Source organism: Chiloscyllium punctatum, chromosome 25 (assembly GCF_047496795.1).
Source record: "Chiloscyllium punctatum isolate Juve2018m chromosome 25, sChiPun1.3, whole genome shotgun sequence".
Taxonomy (NCBI): domain Eukaryota; kingdom Metazoa; phylum Chordata; class Chondrichthyes; order Orectolobiformes; family Hemiscylliidae; genus Chiloscyllium; species Chiloscyllium punctatum.
The window spans coordinates 46,317,134-46,337,412 of NC_092763.1; the positions used below are offsets into that span (position 1 = coordinate 46,317,134).

Consider the following 20,279-nt stretch of genomic DNA (forward strand, 5'->3'; position numbering starts at 1 on the left):
GGAATGAAGAGAAACAATATTAAAGGGAATCTAGTAACAGGGTGACCTGAAGGTTCACCTGTATCAACCTTTTGATGATGCGGAATAAGCTGATAGGACTATTACATAAACATCCAGGAACCTCAGGGTTCCACTCCCCAGAGCTGAAAAGGTTAACTGGATATTTAACTGAGGGTTTCCATATTATGTATGATTTTGTTAAAAATAAGTAAAGAGAAACTATTTCCACTGGCTTTTTTTTTACATTATTCTACAGTGAGTTATAATCCAGAAAGCACTATCTGAAAGGATGATGGAAACAGCTTTGACTGAACATTCAAATACAAAAATCAGATATATACTTGAAAAGGAAGAATCTTCAGGGCTTTGGAGAAACAATGGGGGGAGATACTAATTGGACAGGGCTTTCAAAGAGCCTGCACAGACATGACAAGCTGAAATGGCCTACTTCAGTGCTGTATAATTCTATGATCTTGTTTAAAAAAAACTAAGGTAATCATTCATCTTTTTTACTGAAATGTAACAGCAGTAGGACATTTGTCACATATGTAAAATTGCACTATAAAGTAATTTACACTTTGTGAAGCAGTTCTTGACACATTTTGACATGTTAAAAGTGTATGTAAATGAAGGCTTTTCCTTCCTAATCACATTGTACTTTAAAAAATGTCAGTTTCAGTTAAAGTGCATCTGTGTAAGTAACATAGCCTGAATTTACAATGTCTAAATCAGGGTGCAGTTTCATTTGAACATAGTGAAATCTGAGGCAATACTAAAGACCCCATTATTTAATATGAAAACATTTGTGTGTGTCTTTATAGTTCTTCTCTTGCCACAGACAGATTACAAACTCTTCAATAAAGATGGGGCAAATGTTCTGTTTGATTATTCCTAACACATGCAAATCTAGTCTAGACCTCCATAACTACATAAAATAAACAGCTGATGGCATAAAGATGCTTACATGAGTGTCTGTAGCTGTTCTCCACCACAGACACAGACATCGACAACAGCATAGCAATTGTCACCCGGAGCAGTACTCTAAAAAGCTTGGTTTAAAGATTTAGAGACAATTTAAAATCCAGCAGGCCAAAGGCCAAATTCAATAAAACAGAGCTGGAGTGAAAAACAAGTACTGTAACACTGACTGTAAAACCCTCAGATTTTCTAATAAAAACCTATATAATTCATAAAAAGTCTTTTAGGGAGGGTTGTCTGATGTATTTGGCCAGTATCCAAGTAGCTTCGAAATCGATGTTTCGGGCAAAAGCCCTTCATCAGGAATGGCGGCACGGTGGCACAGTGGTTAGCACTGCTGCCTCACAGCGCCAGAGACCCGGGTTCAATTCCCGTCTCAGGCGACTGACTGTGTGGAGTTTGCATGTTCTCCCCGTGTCTGCGTGGGTTTCCTCCGGGTGCTCCGGTTTCCTCCCACAGTCCAAAGATGTGCAGGCCAGGTGAATTGGCCATGCTAAATTGTCCGTAGTGTTAGGTAAGGGGTAAATGTAGGGGTATGGGTGGGTTGCGCTTCGGCGGGTCGGTGTGGACTTGTTGGGCCGAAGGGCCTGTTTCCACACTGTAATGTAATGTAATCTAATCTAATCTAATAAACATCGATTTCGAAGCTACTTGGATGCTGCCTGAACTGCTGTGCTCTTCCAGCACCACTAATCCAGAATCTGGTTTCCAGCATCTGCAGTCATTGTTTTTACCACCCTGATGTATTTGGCCAGTCTGGCCAATTATGTAGCTACAGACATACAGCAATGTGCTTGACTTTTAATTGCTTTTTGATTGGCCTAATAAGTCTCCAATATGTAGGTTCTCATTGTGGTTTTGATACAAGATTAAAACTGAATGGAACAGAAATACTAATCAGAGGATCAAAGCACTTGGTCTCCTCACAAACATTTGAGTTTCCTGATAAAAGTTGGACATAAGGTAGTAAAGCAACAGCCCAGTATATTTTTTGCGGAGGACTTTTACTTAACATGTACACTTCGAGAATGATCCCCCAGCATGTTCTGTCCCTAAACAAGGACAGACCGCCAGAGATAGCAGCACAGTCGGTGAGGGTGGAATGCCTCTTGAAAGGTACGATTCCATACCAAAAGGAACATTTTTGGGTGGGTGGGTTGGGGAGGAATGTAGTGCACCAATACTTTTGCACCTTCATGTGTACTTTGATCTTGCAGCCATGCACCTCAGAGAGAACACTGCTCCAAACTTCAAAAGGCACATGACATAGGGTAAAAATACACAAATGCCCTGATTTCCACTTACTGTCATCTCTCATCTGCTGAATCAATGTTTTTTCAGAAATAACTCTACAGAGGCCAGTATCCCATCACCAAATCTCCTTTTATTTAGAGGTGGAGAGTCCTTGACACTGATCCAGCTCTCAGTGAACAGAACCTCTGACACCTGTTTTTTTTATTTTATTGTATTTTATTACACACCTGTTTTTCTGTCAGCCAGAGCTCCCTGATTGGACCAGATTAACAGCCCCAATCAGGGAACTCATAGAAATGAGGTCATGCAGGCAGACCTTAGACAATCATTATACTTTCATACTGAACTGAAAACGGCAAGGGCCTGAATGCACTTTAATGGATTTAGTCCTCCAGTGGTACAAATACTGACTGAGCAACCGGAATCTCAAAAGGAAATAACTGGCAGCTTGGGCCTTTGATGGTGAGGGAAAGAGGGAAAAACACTTATTCGGACTCAAAAATTTACTGGTCACAAATGGACTTTGGCCATTATTAATGGGAGTGATTCCTACACAGTTCTTGTACAGGCCAAGTCCAATCTTCATTCTGAGGACACCAACATTGTGTTGGGTAAAACTTGCATCTGAACTCTGAATTTAAAATAATTCTAAATATGGTGCTGCAATACATAAAAGCAGCATCAAGCATAAGCTATACAATGGTTTAGTGCACAAATCGTCCTGTCTTACAATGTATAAAATTAGGTAAACTCCTGAAAACATGTGCATGACACCACAATGGTCAGTGTTCCAGGTATCCAGTAGGAAAGCAAGATACATTTGTAGATACTTAAACCCTACATTTCCATTATTTCTTAGAGATGGTGATGACTAGCATGAGTCCATCCAGGCTACCCCCATGCCAAAATCCTGGACTTGATAAATGTTGCACCCTAGCACTAGAATAACATTCTATATTAGATCAGAATCAATTTCCTTGAGTCCCTTAAATTTTCAGTAACACTGCCTTGTGTTTGTATTCAAATATGACTATAAGTTAATTTACAGTAATGTTTTGGATAGCAACTCCTCAGTTTAAACATAGTTTCCTTGTCATATTTATATCATATACTTAAATCTTTATCCCCCCCCGAAGAGATTATAAAAACAGCAATTCCAAAAAGTCTGGCTTTAACTACTTTAAAACTGTAAAAGCATTCTCAAAAAAGCACCCGAAAGGGATATGACCAGTTCACTCAGCTCAGTTTTTCTCTGGTCTGGTTTGAGCAGTCTGTCTGTTCACTGAAAGCAGGCAGTTTTGAGGCTGGTCCAAGAAATAACTATACAGAAAAAGATGTTCCCTGCTGAATCACTCTGCCATCTTTCTCTCTCTCTCTCGTAAGAATCTATATTGATTTTTTCTTGTTTTTGCAAAAGGGTGTTTATAGGGAATGTTTCACGTGTTTGAAACAGCATCATTGAGTTGGGATAATCTGTTGGGCCTTTGGATAGGTTAAATTATTCTGTATTCCTGTTCTGTTTTGTTGGTGTTTCATTTGGTAATCTTGCAAATGAATTCTGTTTTTATCAAAACTAAGTGGTTGGGCCAAGTGCCTCACTCGCAGAATATCCACTGTATAGCTGCTTAAAACAACTAGCAAAGTTAGGGTACTTTCTTGAAATATTTTGAGGGGGTCTGGCCTGGTCCATAGCAATAAATTGAGTTTCACTCAAAAAGCTCCTTTATTCATATGTTGAAGATTTTTTTAAAAATCCATTTACAGCTATAAAACTTAACCTGAACACTTCACTAAGAGGCCAGATCACTTTACATAAAACATGTGACTGCTTTATCATGGTTAGCTGTCTAATAAAAGCAGGTGGTGAGTTTAACAAAGTCAGAGTCATATGGCATGGAAAGAGACCTTTCGGTCCAACTCATCCATTCTGACTAGGTTTCCCAAACTTAACTAATCCTATTTGCCAGCATTTGGCCCATATCCCTTGAAACCTTTCCTTTTCATGGATCGAACCAAATGTCTTTTAAATGTTGTAATTGTATCACTTCTACCACTTCCTGTGACAACTCATTCCATACACGCACCAAAGTCTGAAAACGTTGCCCCTCAGGTTCCTTTTAAATCTTACCCCTCTCACCTTAAACCTATGCCCTCTAGTTTTGAACTTTTCTACCTATGGATGATGATCTTGGCTATTCACCTTATTATGCCCCTCATGACATTATAAACCTCTAAGGTCACCCCTCAACTTCCTACACTCCAGGGGACAAAAGTCCCAGTTTATCCAGCCTGTCCTGACAACTCAAACCCTCCAGTCCAGGCAATATCCTTTTAAATTTTTTCTGCACCCTTTCCAGTTTAACAACATTCTTCCTACAGCAGGGCGACCAGAATTGTATGCAGCATTCCAAAATGGTCTCAATGTTTTGTACAACTGCTATATGACATCCCAACTCTGATACTCAACATGGTGACCAGTGAGGGCAAGTGTGCTAAAGGCCTTCTTTACCACCCTGTCTTGCTGAAGCTTTTCATTTGTCAGCCTTGCAAACCTTTGAGTAAAGCTGGCAATTGAGGTGTTACAAATAGATTCTATACGAAGAAATGACAGGAGAACTGAGGTTTAAAAAAAACCTTTCTTGCAAGCAGTGGCCAACTTCAAAGCAGGCCATGGTGAATGCCACCAACTTAGTATTGATTTAAGATTAAAGCATCCATGCCATCATGTGGCTGCTGCTTCAGAAATAACCAGGATTTTGCTAATAGAGCATGGTAAAATAGAAGCTCGAGGGGAAAACGTAAACTAAAAGGTAAAGGGGCTCATATTGCAGCATAATGTGGAACTTCAGGGATCTGCTACAAACTAGCTATTAGTATTATAGCAGATGTATTCAATGGCAAGCTCTGAAAATTCCTATAATTAAGATATTCCTGTTCTTTAGATTGACAACTATATAATTATTGGTAGAAAAGTCTTTATGATCATAGAAATTCTATTTTTTTAAAGACACTTAATACAAGTTAATAGCACAGAAGACATCAATATACTTTGCAATTTCATAATAGTATTGTCAGTAGGTTTAGAGTATCAAAATTAGCATGCTAAAAAAGAAAGAAATCACTAACTCTCCACCATTTGATTTGTAAATTAACACTGCATATTTTAATACAACAGCATCAACATATCTTATTGATACTAGAGTCAGGGATAGTGTAGTACTTCTTTCTGTTCATTGGGACCTCAATTTGGGGCCAATAATATTCAATTCCTTTGCCACATTTTTTTTGGTTCTAAACGGCATCATGCCCCCTTCTTGATAAAAAAAAATCAATTATAAATAATAATTATATTTTCTTTTAATGTGTTCTTGGCATATAATAACAGAACACCTAATTTATTTTTCATCTCTAGCTGTTTTAATAAAGTGAATGACTTCAAAGTCTGCAGTGATGCTACAGTGATAAGTGATACTGGGGTTAGAGATGAGGGGTGCACCAGAAAGTATGAATTAAAAAGGTGGAAATATGCAGCCCATCCTTCTGAGAAGAAACAGGCTAATACTCTGGATAAGGAATCTGCAACTGGAACAGTAATCCATTCTTTTTCACAAACCATTTCAGAAATTGTGGATCCTGTTGCACAGTTTCAACTGTATTTGTCCCTTTCATCTCTGCCATCCCTCTGTGTATATTTGTCATTCTCTTCTGGATTTCTGAACCATCCACCCCTTCCATTACTGCTATAAATTTTACGGAGCTGTTTTATTTAGCTTTGGCCCCGTAGTATTCCCACCAGTTTCCGAAACTCATGGGGTTCCAGCCCCAGACTTGGATATACAGTAAGTAAGGCCACTGCTGAGGGACTGCTGCGTTGTTAGAGGAGCCCTCTTTTGGATGACGTGTTAAATTGTGGCTGTCCTTTCAAAGATCCCATGACACTATTCAAAAGAGTAGGGGAGTTGGCTCAGTGTGCAAGCTAACATTTGTGCCACTGTATAAATCAAGCAGACGATCTTTTCACTTGTCTGCCTTTGTAGAACCACCTTTTCATGCATTACACCAGCGAGTATTCGCTTAACGGACTTCACTGCTCGTCAGGCGGTTTGGTCTTTGTGGTGGTGGCAAGTAATGAGGACTTATTTTTTCTCTCTCATTATTTCCTCATTCCCCAGAACAACCCATGTTGGCCCTAATGTTCCCAGTCTCGGTCATTCCCGTGCCCAGTTGTTTCTTTTACCTTGATTCTGTGCACAGCTTTGCCCTCAGTCGCGGCCTGCACCCAGACGCCTATCTCCAGTTTATTGTATTTCTGCTGCCAGCCGTGCTCCGATTCACAGCGCTCTCTAAACGAGGCGAACGCCAAGTCATCGGGGATCTGCACGGTGTCGCGCTCAGCCGACATGGAGGTGGAGGAGTTTCAACTCGAACAGTATTGCAATGCACGTCCTCAGCGTGTCTCAGCCCAACACCCAAGCGACCAACTCCAAATGGCCCGCCCCGACCTGCAGCTACAGGTGACGTTTCCCAAATCCTCATTGGACCCTGAATCTTTCACTCAGAAGCGACACCTGTAGTTGTTTGGAGAGTCACCCGATTTCGCAGCAACAGACAGCAGGAGCTACAAACACTGTAACCCTCACTTGCTAATGGCAGGAGCTAAATGAATATATCAAGCTTCCTGGAAACCTGCCTTGCGAACTCTGACTGGATGCCTGTTTCAAATGTCAATCAAAATCTTTTTTTATCTCGCTCGAAAGCAGTCTTTTAGTAGTTTCAAACTATATTCCCTTTTCTTTAATTTCAAGTCAAACTCTAGGTTTAACCTTTTTCCCATTCTTGGGCTGCCCCTTCACAGTTGAAAAGCTTGAAGCTTTCTTCATAACTCAGCATCTGACATCGAGGTGAGCTTTGTTGCTCCTGCCTACACCAGGCTTGCTATATATTGTGCCCAGTTCAGAATCCCACGGAGAACAACATCGGGGAATACACTGAATGCAGATGCGGCTTTTGTTTATTGCCCGCTAAACATAGAACATAACAAGATTAAAAGCCTCAATAACGAATACAGTCCCATTATAAACAGTTGTGAGTTGTAAATAATCTTCCATTTCAATTGATCGCTTTTGGTGACAGGTTTATATTTTTAGAGATGTCCACATGATCGCACATCATTGAGTGCCAATTGAAACACTGAGAATAGACAATCCCACATTGCCATGTAGTTTGAACAAAAGGTAGCAATTCTGTATTGCTTTTACTTGCTTAAGCCTGCTATGCATTACAGCAATCGAATGGCTAGAACATTAGATGTTTAAATGGTTGCAAGCTGCCTTATCATGCTGATAACAGATATTTTGGGGGGAGGAAAAAACAAGTTTTGCAACCTTCCTTTAATCCCTTCAAGAGGTGTGGGCATCCATTGCAAGACCTGCATTTTTGGCATGTCTTTAATTGTCCTTGAGAAGGTAAGCTGTATTCTTGAACTGCTGTTGTCTACCTGGTGTAGGTACTGCAACACTCTCTACTGAAGGCAATTCCAGGATTTTGATGCATTGATAGTAAAGGAATGGTGGGTGCTATATTCTCAGTCAGATTTGTGTGTGGAATCAAGAGTTCTGGGGAAAAGGCAGGAAAGTGGACATGAGGAATGATCAGCTGTGATCCTATTGAATGGCAAAGCAAGGTCAAGGGGCTAAATGGTCTACTCTTGTTTCAGTTTCTTATGGTTTTATTGGTGTGTGCAATGGTGAGAAACTTGCAGCTATTGGTGTTCCTATGTATCAGCTGCTTGTGTCCTTCTTGGTGGCTGAGGTGGCAGGTTTGCAAAGCACTGTTGAAGAAGGCTTAACATGTTATTGTTTTGCATTGACATACGTTACATACTGTTGCTGCCTTAAAACAGTGGTGAAGGGAGTGAATGTGGAAGTTGGTGGATGTGATGGATGCAGAAGGCCTTAGTTATCAGCAGTTCATTATTACTCCACAAATCAATCAGCTATTTGTTGCTGGCTGAATCTCACTTTCTACAGTTGCCTTGGTGTCAGCCAATCTGTCATCAACATTCCTCTCTGCTTGAACAAAGCAGTAGGGGAAATGAGTTTCTGTAACTTACTTATTAAAAAAGTGCAGCAGGCCTTTTTTTTGAGAATAGTCATTTTTCCCATTTCAGTCCACAATCAAAATACCATAAAATAAAAAGCCTTTAAACATTAATAACGCACTATTAATCTACAAATGTGTAAAGGTGTACAATTAATAATAAAAAAAGATAAATATATGGATCAGACAACAGTCTGATTAAGAGTTAGGAGATGTGTTTGCAAATATAGTGATAAAAATGAGTTTTACCATTTTTAGAAGTGAACAGGGAGGTGAGGGTTCCAAAACAAAAGCTGAGATCATAGAATCCTGACATTGCAGAAAGAGGCCATTTAGCTCATTGTGTCTCTGACGAGCATCCTACCCAGCTTCAGCCGCCACACCTCGTTCTTGTGATCCCACATTTACCATGCACCTAGCCTGCACACCCCTGGACATTACAGAAAATCCACATAATCTCCACATCTTTGGATCAGGAGAGGAAACTGAAAACCCATGGAGATACGGAGAGAATGTGTAAACTCAACATAAACACTCATTCAAGGCTGGAATCGAACCTGGTTCACAATGACGCAGAAGTGCTAACACTGAGCAACTATGCCATCCAATGATGATGAAAGATTCTTTCTACAGTTTCCAACCTTCCAGGATTGTGTCAGAATCTTCATGAATTGAACATTAATTAAGACTTAGCAATTTGGGAGGGTGGCTCAGTGGTTAGTACTGCTGCTTCACAGCACCAGGGTCCCAGGTTTGATTCCAGCCCCGGGAAACTGTCTTTGTGGAGTTTGCACATTCTTCCCGTGTCTACATGGGTTTCCCCTGGGTGCTCCGGTTTCCTCTCACAGTCCAAAGATGTGCAGGTCAGGTGAATTGGCCATGCTAAATTGCCTAAAGTGTTAGATACATCAGTCAGAGGGAAATGGGTCTGGGTGGGTTACTCTTTGGAGGGTCATGTGGACTTGCTGGGCCAAAGGGCCTGTTTCCACACTGTAAGGAATCTAATCTAAAACAAATTAAATTTTCTTTGCACATATTGCTTTATTAAATAGAAAGTTGTGAGAGTTACAAAGTAAAAGGCTCTTTGGGTTGGCAGGTAATGGATTTAGGAAATAATTTCAGCAATAATCATTCAGCAATGTATTCAACTAAAGTCTCCAGTGATACATTGATCTCCAGTGTTGGATTGGGTCATTCATAAGACTAGAGTGGACTGTAGACTTGGAAATGGCTGTCAGGCTGGAAGACATAGTCCCAATAAACTGATTTGTTTATTCCTGACACTGAACTAGTGATTCTGATTCAATACAGTGCTTGGATCTGGAATGGTAGATAGACCTGCCATTGAAAATTTGGATAATTTAGACTCTGCTTCACAAAACTTTGCAAATCAATACCCTAAAAGCTAGGGCCATCTGGGAAATCCTTTTAAAAGTCTTAAGGACAACAAGACATCTGGAATTGAAGAAATGTCAGCATAGCACACAGACCTGTTTAACAAGATATAAACTGTGTGAATGGATACGTCAGAATACTGGAAATGAGGACTAATAATCAAACTGCCAAAGAAACTCCATAGCTACAACAATTGGAGGGGTATAACTCTGCTGTCAGGAACAGAAATGGTCTTCAGTACAATGCTATTTCTGAGGTGCTAGATCATACCTAAAAATATTTAAAACTTAAAACAGAGCAGATCTTTACCTAAAAATATTTAAGGTAAAGCCTACATTTATCCATTTCATTGATTTCAAGAAAGCTTTCAATAGCATCCACTGGCAACTGATACGTCACAAGACAATATGGCATGTTGGAGCAGTTTATTAATATCTTCTAAATATTTTCCCATGACTCCAGCTGCTGCATGTGCCATGGGCTTCAATATCATCACAGGAGCTTGGCAAGGCTTCATACTCTCTCCTTTCCTTTTCCTTTCTGACAATGATTTCATCATGAGGAAGGTGATGTTTGGTGCACTCTTGGTACCCAATAGCAACACAGCTGGTTCACAGATATACTGTTTGCAGATGGCATTGTCTTTGTAGCTAAAGACTAACATATGTTCCAAAACGCAGCCATAAGTATTGAATACAGTGGTACTGAGGTTGGTCTATGGACCAGTCGTAAGGAGACAAAGGCAATGATGACTGGGCATTCAATGGACCCTGGGAGAAAGCGAGGACTGCGGATGCTGGATTGATCAGAGTCAAGAATGTGGTGCTGGAAAAGCATAGGGGGGCAAGCAGCATCCAAGGAGCAGGATTAATCAACGTTTCATCAGGAATGAGGCTTGTGAGCCAAGGTTGTGGAGATATAAATGATAAGGGAGTGGTAGCTGAGAGTGCAACAGGTAGATGAAGGTGGGGCTAATGGTGATAGGTCAGAGAAGAGGGTGGAGCAGATAGATGGGAAGAAAGATGGAAAGGTAGGACAGGTCATGAGGGCAGGGCCGAATTGGAAAGTTTGGAACTGGAATAAGTTGGGGGAAGCGGAAATGAGGAAACTTGTGAAATCCACATTGATGCTGTGTGGTTGGAGGCCCCTGGCAGAAGATGAGGTGTTCTTCCCCCAAGTATTGGGTGCTTAGGGCGTGGCAATGGAGGAGGCCCAGGACCTGCACGTCCTTTGTGGGAGGGGGAGTTGAAGTGTTCAGTCACGGGGCAGTGGGGTTGGATGGTGCGGGTGTCCTGGAGATGTTCTCTGAAGTGCTCTGCAAGTAAGCGTCCTGTTTCCTCAATGTAGAGGAGACCACATCGGGAGAAACAGATACAGTAAATGACATGTGTGGTAGTGCAGGAAAAACTCTGATGTACGTGAAAGGCTCCTTTGGAGCCTTGAACGAAGGTGAGGGGGGAGCTGTGAGTCAGTTTTGCAATTCCTGCATTGGCATGGGAAGGTGCTGGGAGAAGAGGGTGGGTTGGTGGAGGGTGTGGACCTGACTAGAGAGTCACAGGGTCGTGTACCAACTGCAATCTATTCCAGTGAGACATGGAAGAGGACATCAGATGCCAAATTCGGATGTCTTCTACCAGCATTGCTTTTGTAAAATTGTTGCTTCATTTGCAGAGACAACATCAATGAAGAAATTCTGCACTTGAGAGTACAATTAACATTGTGACATAGAGCCGTGAAGTTATACAGCATGAAACAGACCCTTCCATCCAACTTGTCCAAGCCAATCAAGTTTTCCAAACTAAACTAGTCCCATACCCCTCAATCTTTCCTATTCATGTACCTGTCTAAATGTATTTTAAATTAGTAACTGTTCCTGCATCTACCATTTCCTCTGACAGTTCATTCCACAATCAAACCACCCTCTGTGTGAAAAAGTGGAAAAGAGAGGCTGAGACTGATATGATGCTGATTTTGCAATTTGGACTAAATATTGCTAGAGTGGCAGTTGAATAGACATCATCAGATGGGAAATGAAGACATGGCCAGCCAAAGAAGATCTGGTGTAGTATCTATAAGGAAGACTTTCAAGAGTGGGATACCACCAGGACTGGAGTGAAAGAGATTGTGATGGACTAGTGCCTGGGCAAAGTCCTGCTGTCCATTCACCAGCACAGTACTGAAGGAGCTAATCTAAAGCAGAAACAGAAATAGAACAGAACAGAAAACAGAACTGCCCAGTTCGGAAGACATGTCACTGTACCAAAAATATTAACTCTGCTTTCTTGCAACAGATTCTGCCTGACCTGCTGAGTTTTCCCAGCAATTTCTGATTTTGTTTCAGATTTCAGGTATCCACAGTTCTTTGATTTTTCTTTGTTTAGGGCTGTGTCTCAATTTGGTTTAGTTTATTTTGAAGTTCCACATTATTTTTGTAATTATCTTTCTGCCATAATTAATGGGATCATAGGTCATCTCTCCACTTGCTATTCAGCTGTTGATACTTTACCCTCACCATTTGTAACATCTTTTGACACTCTTAGTTACCTAGAATCATCTTGCACTGATCTCTCCACCTATAAATTCTGTCCCTGAAGGAGCAGCACTCGGAAAGCATATGATTTCAAATAAACCTGTTGGACTATTAACCTGGTGTAGTGTGACTTTTGACCACACCTGGAGTATTGTGTGCAGTTCTGGTCTCCAAATTTGAGGAAAGACATTCTGGCTATTGAGGGAGTGCAGCGTAGGTTCACGAGGTCAATTCCTGGAATGGCGGGACTACCTTACGCTGAAAGACTGGAGTGACTGGGCTTGTATACCCTCGAGTTTAGAAGACTGAGAGGGGATCTGATTGAGACATATAGACATAGGATTGGACACTCTGGAGGCAGGAAACATGTTTCCGCTGATGGGTGAGTGCCGAACCAGAGGACACAGCTTAAAAATATGGGGTAGACCATTTAGGACAGAGATAAGGAGATACATCTTCACCCAGAGAGTGGTGGCTGTGTGGAATGCTCTGCCCCAGAGGACAGTGGAGGCCCAGTCTCTGGATTCATTTCAGAAAGAGTTGGATAGAGCTCTCAAAGATAGTGGAATCAAGGGTTATAGAGATAAGACAGAAACAGGATACTGATTAAGGATGATCATATTGAATGGTGGCGCAGGCTCGAAGGGCAGAATGGCCTACTCCTGCACCTATTGTCTATTTATCTACCCCAGTTCAACACCAACACCTTCACCTTCACACAAAAATAATTAGCTGGAATGTTGCCCCTGATAATGTTATGGTAGTCTCTATCTTTATGGAAAGTGGGTATTTAAAGTATATATGTGGTTCACACAAGGTACTATATGTATTGTCATTTGTCCTTTTCGCCAAAATGCCCCTGCAGCTCCGTTAATCTCCGCCAGCGCTCGGAATCGGAATCGAGCATCTCCGCCAGCGCTCGGAATCGAGCATCTCCGCCTGCGCTCGGAATCGAGCATCTCCGCCTGCGCTCGGAATCGACCATCTCCGCCAGCGCTCGGAATCGAGCATCTCCGCCAGCGCTCGGAATCGAGCATCTCCGCCAGCGCTCGGAATCGACCATCTCCGCCAGCGCTCGGAATCGACCATCTCCGCCTGCGCTCGGAATCGACCATCTCCGCCAGCGCTCGGAATCGACCATCTCCGCCAGCGCTCGGAATCGACCATCTCCGCCAGCGCTCGGAATCGACCATCTCCGCCAGCGCTCGGAATCGAGCATCTCCGCCTGCGCTCGGAATCGACCATCTCCGCCAGCGCTCGGAGCCACTCGTTGGGTGAAGCCGGCTTTCCCAAAGATGGCGGCGTTCGGGATATTGAGTTATGAGCACAGGCCGTTGAAAAGGTCTCGGCTCGGGCCGCCAGACGTTTATCCGCAGGACCCCAAGCAGAAAGAGGTAGGAAAATCGTCGAGAATCCAGGGGAGGACGGCCAGTCACTCAGTCAGGCAGCCGGGCCGGCGGGGTGAGTAAGCCGGCGCGGGGAGCCGGGCCTAGAGCAGCATCCATGTAAACAATAAATAGTCCGTGTGTATGGGTGGACGTGGGCCTTAAGCAGCCCTGCAGACAGGAGTAACAAGCACACACCTGCTCCTGCCTTGTCGGGCCCCAACCTTAGGTTGGTCACCCTGCCTGTGTGGGATTGAGAGCGTTTGCGGCTCGACTCAGATATTTAGCAGTTAGTTACTGGACTAACCTATCAATAACATCTGGTTAATATGGAACTTCATCATAGATGACACAGACCTTCACTTTTTCCAGCTGGGGGAAACCCAGAAGGCAGTAAACTTACAGTGTTTGCAATTGATCTTAAAGATAGCATATTTTTACTCTAAAGCGATCTGGAAGTTCTGAGCATTTGCCGTGCTTCCATACTCAGTGGCTCCGCACTATATCATCAAGTGCTTTTTTCCCCCCCCAGTTGCTTTACTAGACCTCATACCTCAAAATGTGAAACTATTAAGAACACTGAACTGCATCTTCAGCTGTACAACATACAGCATTGCTGTCATCTAGATTCTTTCTGACTCCCTACTGAACTCCACATTCTTCTGAATTAATTTTGAAGCCCTTGCTTTCAAGTTACTTGTGGATCTTTGCAATATCTATTGGTCATATGTCCTGTTCAGAATTAATTTTAAATAGCTGGAAATAGTCATAATGTTGAACAGTATCTGTGGGAAGAGACAAGAGTTAATATTTCAGGTTGATATGACCTAACCTGAAACTTAAATTCTGTTTCTCTCTTATCAGATACTACTGATCACAGTATTTCAATACTTTTATTTTCATTTCAGATTTTCATCATCCATTATTTTGCTTTTGTATTTGCCCATTGATGTATTTGAGTCTGTTAGAATTTTGAGAGTCTTTGGAACTCTTTTTGAGAAAAGAATAATGGAAACAAAGTCTTTGAATAATTTTAAGGCCAAGGTGGATAGATTCTGCTCAGTAGAGTATTTTTAAACAAAGGCTGAACGATCAGGTGGGAATGCAAATTTGAGGTTGCAATTGATCAGACAAGAACGTATTGAATGCTGGAGTAAATTTGAGGGGTTGAATGGCCACCTCCTGCTGTATGCATTTTGGGAATAAAATGGCAACTGTCATTATATTTCTCTGCCTCCTTATTGTGGATTCTTTCTGGGTACTGAATAGTGCCCTGTGATGCTCTGGTAATTTGTCTAAGTCTCTCTTTTTCATGTAAGCTTAGTATTTACCTGGTGAGATTGTGCTTGAAGGCAGTGAGGCAAAAAGAGGGAAGTTGGGTGTTGTGGAATAGTGGGTGCTCTGATGGTAGTGAGGAAAGATGGTATTAGATCAAAAGTGAGATGATACTGCTGTCAATCATGGCATTGTTAACTCCAACTGTATTCATCCAGCACTGTCTTTATCAGTTCTTAGGTAAAACTAGATAAAACTCCAACTGATTTCAAACTTCATAGTTTACAGGCTATTTCAGATTAAGTTGACTCACCAACTGTTTATGTTTCCATCAACATTCATTAGTTATTTTTGTCCACCTGCACATTGGGGGGGATTTTGTAATCTAATCCATGAATACAAACATCACCACTGATTTATACCAGCCAAATCTCGCTTTACATATATGATGCATCTTTCATGTTTGCAGTTCTATCTTGCTGTACATCTCCATCCCACAATTCGTACTGAACTTTGAGTTGCCATTTTGTAATGACTTGGAGGAAGGAAATAAATGTACTGCAGCCAAATTTGTAGAAAATGGATAGAAAGACAAGTTGTAAGAGGGATATAAACAGGTTATAAAGAGATATTGATCGCGTAAGTAAGTGGGCAAAAAGTTGATAAATGGAGTATAATGTGAGAAGATGCAAAGTTGTTCATTTTGGAAGGGAGAACAAAGGAACAGAATATTTAAATGGAGAAAAACTGCTAAAAGCTGCAACAAAGGATTTGGGGTACTTGTACATGAAACAGCGAAAGCTAGTATGCATGTGCAGCAGGTAATCAGGAAGGTTAATGGAATATTAGCCCTTATTTTAAAGGGGTTGGAGTGTAAGAGTAGGAAACCCTTACTGTAACTGTACAAGATGCTCGTGATACCAGATCTGAGTATTTTGAGCAGTTTTGTTCCCTTAATTTAAGGAAAGATATCATTTCATTGGAAGCTATTTAGAGAAGCTTGAAAGAATGATCCTTGGTATGGAAGGATTGTCTTATGAATGAAGGCTAGACAGGATGGAGCTCTGAAAGGTGATCTCATTGATACATATCGGATATTTAAGGCGCTTGTTGAAAAATGTGGTGCTGGAAAAATGCAGCAGGCCAGGCAGCATCCGAGGAACAGGAGAATTGACGTTTCGGGCATAAGCCCTTCTTCAGGATTTTCAAAACATCGATTTTTCTGCTCCTCGGATGCTGCCTGGCCTGCTGTGTTTTTCCTGCACCACATTTTTCAACTCTGGACTCCAGCATTTGCAGTCCTCACTTTTTCCTATTTAAGGCGCTTGACAATGTAAATGCTGAGAAGATGTTTCCTTTCGTGGGAGTCTAGGACCAGCAGGCATTAGGCCAGAATAAAAGGATGCCAGTTTACATTTGAGATGAGGAGGAATTTCTTCTCTCAAAACGGTTGAGTGTCTTTGGAACTTCTTGACCCAGAGAGCTGTGGGGGTAGAGTCCTTGTGTATGGTTAAGGTTGAGAGAGGTAGATTGATCAGGAAATCAAGGGTTACAGGAAAAATGCAGGTAAGTGCACATGAGGAATGTCAGGTCAAACCAGGGTCTATTGAATGACAGGGACCAAATGGCCTACCCATGATCCTACCACTTCTGACCTTCTCTGCTCTTTGAAAGTCTCTTCCTAAACATTTCATCTTGAACTTTATCTTATTAAATCTCATTGGCCTTAATTTCAATCACTCTTTAAATTTGTGGTCAATGTTCAGCCCGCCGAGTTCTTTCAGAAGTACTTTATGGGACTTTTATTATATTTAAGAAAAAAGAGTTCAGAAATATTCTTGTTGCTTTTCTTACCAATTTTTCTACTGTTATATTTACATACGTAATTTCCCAACACTATTGATTTTACTGTGGAGGCAGCAGTGGGAAATGTTTTAGGGTGTCTCAGTGCCCCATTTTTGGAGAGGGAATATATCCATGGAAAATATCTATGCCACATTGTTTACAGTAGTCTATACTTGATACAAAATGTGGTTGAAAGATTTGGTGTGAATATGAAATCCTTTATGATTTTATAGAATGCTGATACTTTTTGGAAAGGCTTGTATGTGAGCAGTGGCAACAGGGTGAATACTGGAAAGTTACTGCCATTTGTGGAATCATCTCCAACTTTCAGGAAGAAAAACAAATTGGTGAAAGGGACAAATACCTTTTTATTCTAAAAAGATTTTTCCAAACTGCCCAGAAACATTAAATCTTTGTGTTAAGCTGTTGCATGGTCTGTCCCCAACATCTCTGAATTAAAGCTTAACACAGTGTCATACTGCCTTTCTGACTGAAATTAGCTAATAGCTCAGATGAGAGATCAAAACTGCACCGTGGATATTGTATATATGAAGTGAATCAATAATAGAAACAGCATCAAGTATTACCGTTATGATGTTCGTAAGATTGATGCTTTGGGACTGTCAGTAAATTTAGGTTTACCTGCACAGAAGCCCATCTGACAGCAGGTCTGGGTGATGGGGTATCTAGAGGTTAGCAGAAGACCGAAATTGTTTTACTGGGGAAAGATGAGGTGCGCTTTTGACAAGAAGGCTGCATTCGACTGGGTGCGGTATCAAGAAGCCCTCGCATAACTGGAATCAGTGGGTATCAAGAAGCAAAATCTCTACTAGTTGGGATCATATGTGGTACATAGGGAGATGGCTACGGTTGTTGAAGTCCAGTCATCTCAGCTGTAGGACTATCTGGGAGTTCCTTAGGATTGAGTCTTAGGCCCAACCACCTTCCGCAGCTTCATCAGTGAGCTTCCCTCCATCATCAGGTCAGAGCGGGGATGTTTGCTGATGTTTGCATAATGTTCAATGCCATTTGCAATTCCTCAGATACTGAAGCAGTCCATGTTCAAATGCAACAAGATCTGAACGTTATCCAAGCTTGGGCTGACAAGTGGCAAGTAACATTTATAGAGGCATACAGCATGGAAACAGACCTTTTGGTCGAACCAGTCCATGCCGACTATAATCTCAAACTAAACTAGTCCCATCTATCTGCACTTGGTTCATATCCCTCCAAACATTTCTTATTCATGTACTTATCCAAATGTCTTTTAAACGTTGTAACTGTACCTGCTTTCACCACTACCTCTGGAAGTTTACTCAACACATGAACCACTCTGTGTTTTAAAAATAAAATTATCCGTCATGGCTTTTTATAAATCTTTCTCATCTCACTTTAAAAATATGTCACCTAGCCTTGAAATCTCATATCCTAAGGACACTTGCCATTCAGCTCATGCTTTTTATAAACCTCTATAAGGTCAATCCTCAACCTCCTGTGCTCCAGTGAACAAAGTCCCAGCCTATTCAGCCTCTCCTTAACCTCAAGCCCTCCATACTTGGCAACATCCTGGTAAATCTCTTCTGAACCCTCTCCAGCTTAATAATATCATTGCTACCAAGGGAGACAAGGACTGGACACAGTACTCCCAAAGAAGCCTCACTAACGGATTGCACGACCTCAACATGACGTCCCAACTCCTATTCTCAAAAGGTATGAGCAATAAGCGCAAGTATGCTAAATGCCTTCTTAACTACCTTGTCTCTGTGTGGAACAAAGTTCAAAGAATTATGGACCTGAACCTCTAGGTCGTTCTATTCTACAATACACCCAAAGTCCTAATTTTAATTGTAATAAGTCCTGCCATTGTTTGTTTTACCAAAATACAATAGTTTGTATTTGTGCAAATTAAGTTCCATCTGTCCACACTTCAATCCATTGACCAAGGTGATCAAGATCTCTTTGTAATCTCAGATAACCTTCATCACTGTTGACTGTCATTATGTCAGTTTTGCTGTCATCTGCAAACTGATAGCCATGTTTTCTGTATTTTCATCTAAATCATGTATATAAATGACAAACAAGAGTGGACCAGCACTGATCCCTGTGGAACATTGCTGGTCACATGCCTCCAGTCCAAAAAAAACTCTCTACTATCATTGTCTGTCTCCTGCCATTAAGCCAATTTTGTATCCAACTGGCAAGGTCACCCTGAATCCCATTTGATATAATTTTATTAATTGGTCTACCATGTGGAACCTTGTCAAAGGCTTTACTAAAGTCCAAGTAAACAATTTCTTACTGCTCTGACTTGTTCTTGGTTACTTCTTCAAAAAACTCAATCAAGTTCTTGAGACACAGTCTCTTTCATGCAAAGCCATGCTGACTATTTCTAATCATTCTCTGGCACAGTGGCTCAGTGATTAGTGCTGCTGCCTCACAGCGCCAGGGACCTGGGTTCGACTCTAGCCTCAGGCAACTGTCTGTGTGGAGTTTGTACCTTCTCCCTGTGTCTGCGTGGATTTCCTCAGGGAGCTCCAGTTTCCTCCCACAGTCCAAAGATGTGCAGGTCAGGTGAACTGGCCATGCTAAACTGCCCATAGTGTTCAGGGATGTGTAGGTTAGGTGCATTAGTTAGGGGAAAATATCGAGTAATAGGGTAGGGGAATGGGTCTGAGTGGGTTACTCTTTGGAGGATCGGTGTGGACTTGTGTGGGCGGCACAGTGGTTAGCACTGCTGCCTCACAGCGCCAGACACCTGGGTTCAACCTCTGCTTCAAGCAACTGACTGTGTGGAGTTTGCACATTCTCCCAGTGTCTGTGTAGGTTTCCTCCGGGTGCTCCGGTTTCCTCCCACAGTCTAACAATGTGCATGTTTCGTGAATTGGCCATGCTAAATTGCCCATAGTGTTAGGTAAAGGGGTAAATGTAGGGGAATGGGTTTGGGTGGGTTGAGCTTCGGCTGGTCGGTGTGGACTTGTTGGGCCGAAGAGCCTGTTTCCACACAGTAAGTAATCTAATCTAATCATTCCTTGCTTCTCCAAATGCAAATAAATCCTATCTTTCAGAATCACCTCCAACAACCTATCCACCACTGAAGTCAGACTTGCAGGTCTGTAGTTCCCAGGTTTATCTTTACATCCCTTCTTAAACAGAAGCACACCATGAGCCACTCTCCAGTCATCCAGCAGCTCAGCCCATAGATCGATGATGATGATGATGATGATAGAAATATTTCTGCATGGGGCTCTGTAATTTTCTCATTAACTTTCAACAATGTCCTGTGATAGACTAGATCAGGTCCTGGAGATTTACCTGGCTTTATATTTTATAAACCCTCCAGCACATTTTCTTCTATAACGTGAATTGCATTCAAAAATGAATATTTATTTCCCGGAGTTCTCTAGCTCCGTTCCTTTCAATACAGTAAAGACTGGCACAAAATATTCATTTAATATCTCTCACATCTCCTGAGGTTCAACATGAAGGCAGCTTGTTTGATCTGTCAGGCATCCTAATCT

The 20,279-nt window shown here is 41.7% G+C and overlaps 2 protein-coding genes across 2 annotated transcripts in view; one reads left to right on the forward strand and one right to left on the reverse strand.

Annotated features, from left to right (window-relative positions):
* Nucleotides 1–6,862, reverse strand: part of stard14 (START domain containing 14) — a 28,127-nt gene extending 21,265 nt beyond the window's left edge. The window contains exon 1 of the mRNA XM_072595207.1: nucleotides 6,470–6,862. Within this exon, the coding sequence (XP_072451308.1) occupies nucleotides 6,470–6,634 (165 nt within the window). The 5' untranslated portion in view covers nucleotides 6,635–6,862. The remainder of the gene's footprint in view (nucleotides 1–6,469) is intronic.
* A 6,658-nt stretch (nucleotides 6,863–13,520) lies between these two features.
* The window catches only part of med12 (mediator complex subunit 12), a 184,903-nt gene continuing 178,144 nt past the window's right edge, over nucleotides 13,521–20,279 (forward strand). The window contains exon 1 of the mRNA XM_072595208.1: nucleotides 13,521–13,650. Within this exon, the coding sequence (XP_072451309.1) occupies nucleotides 13,552–13,650 (99 nt within the window). The 5' untranslated portion in view covers nucleotides 13,521–13,551. The remainder of the gene's footprint in view (nucleotides 13,651–20,279) is intronic.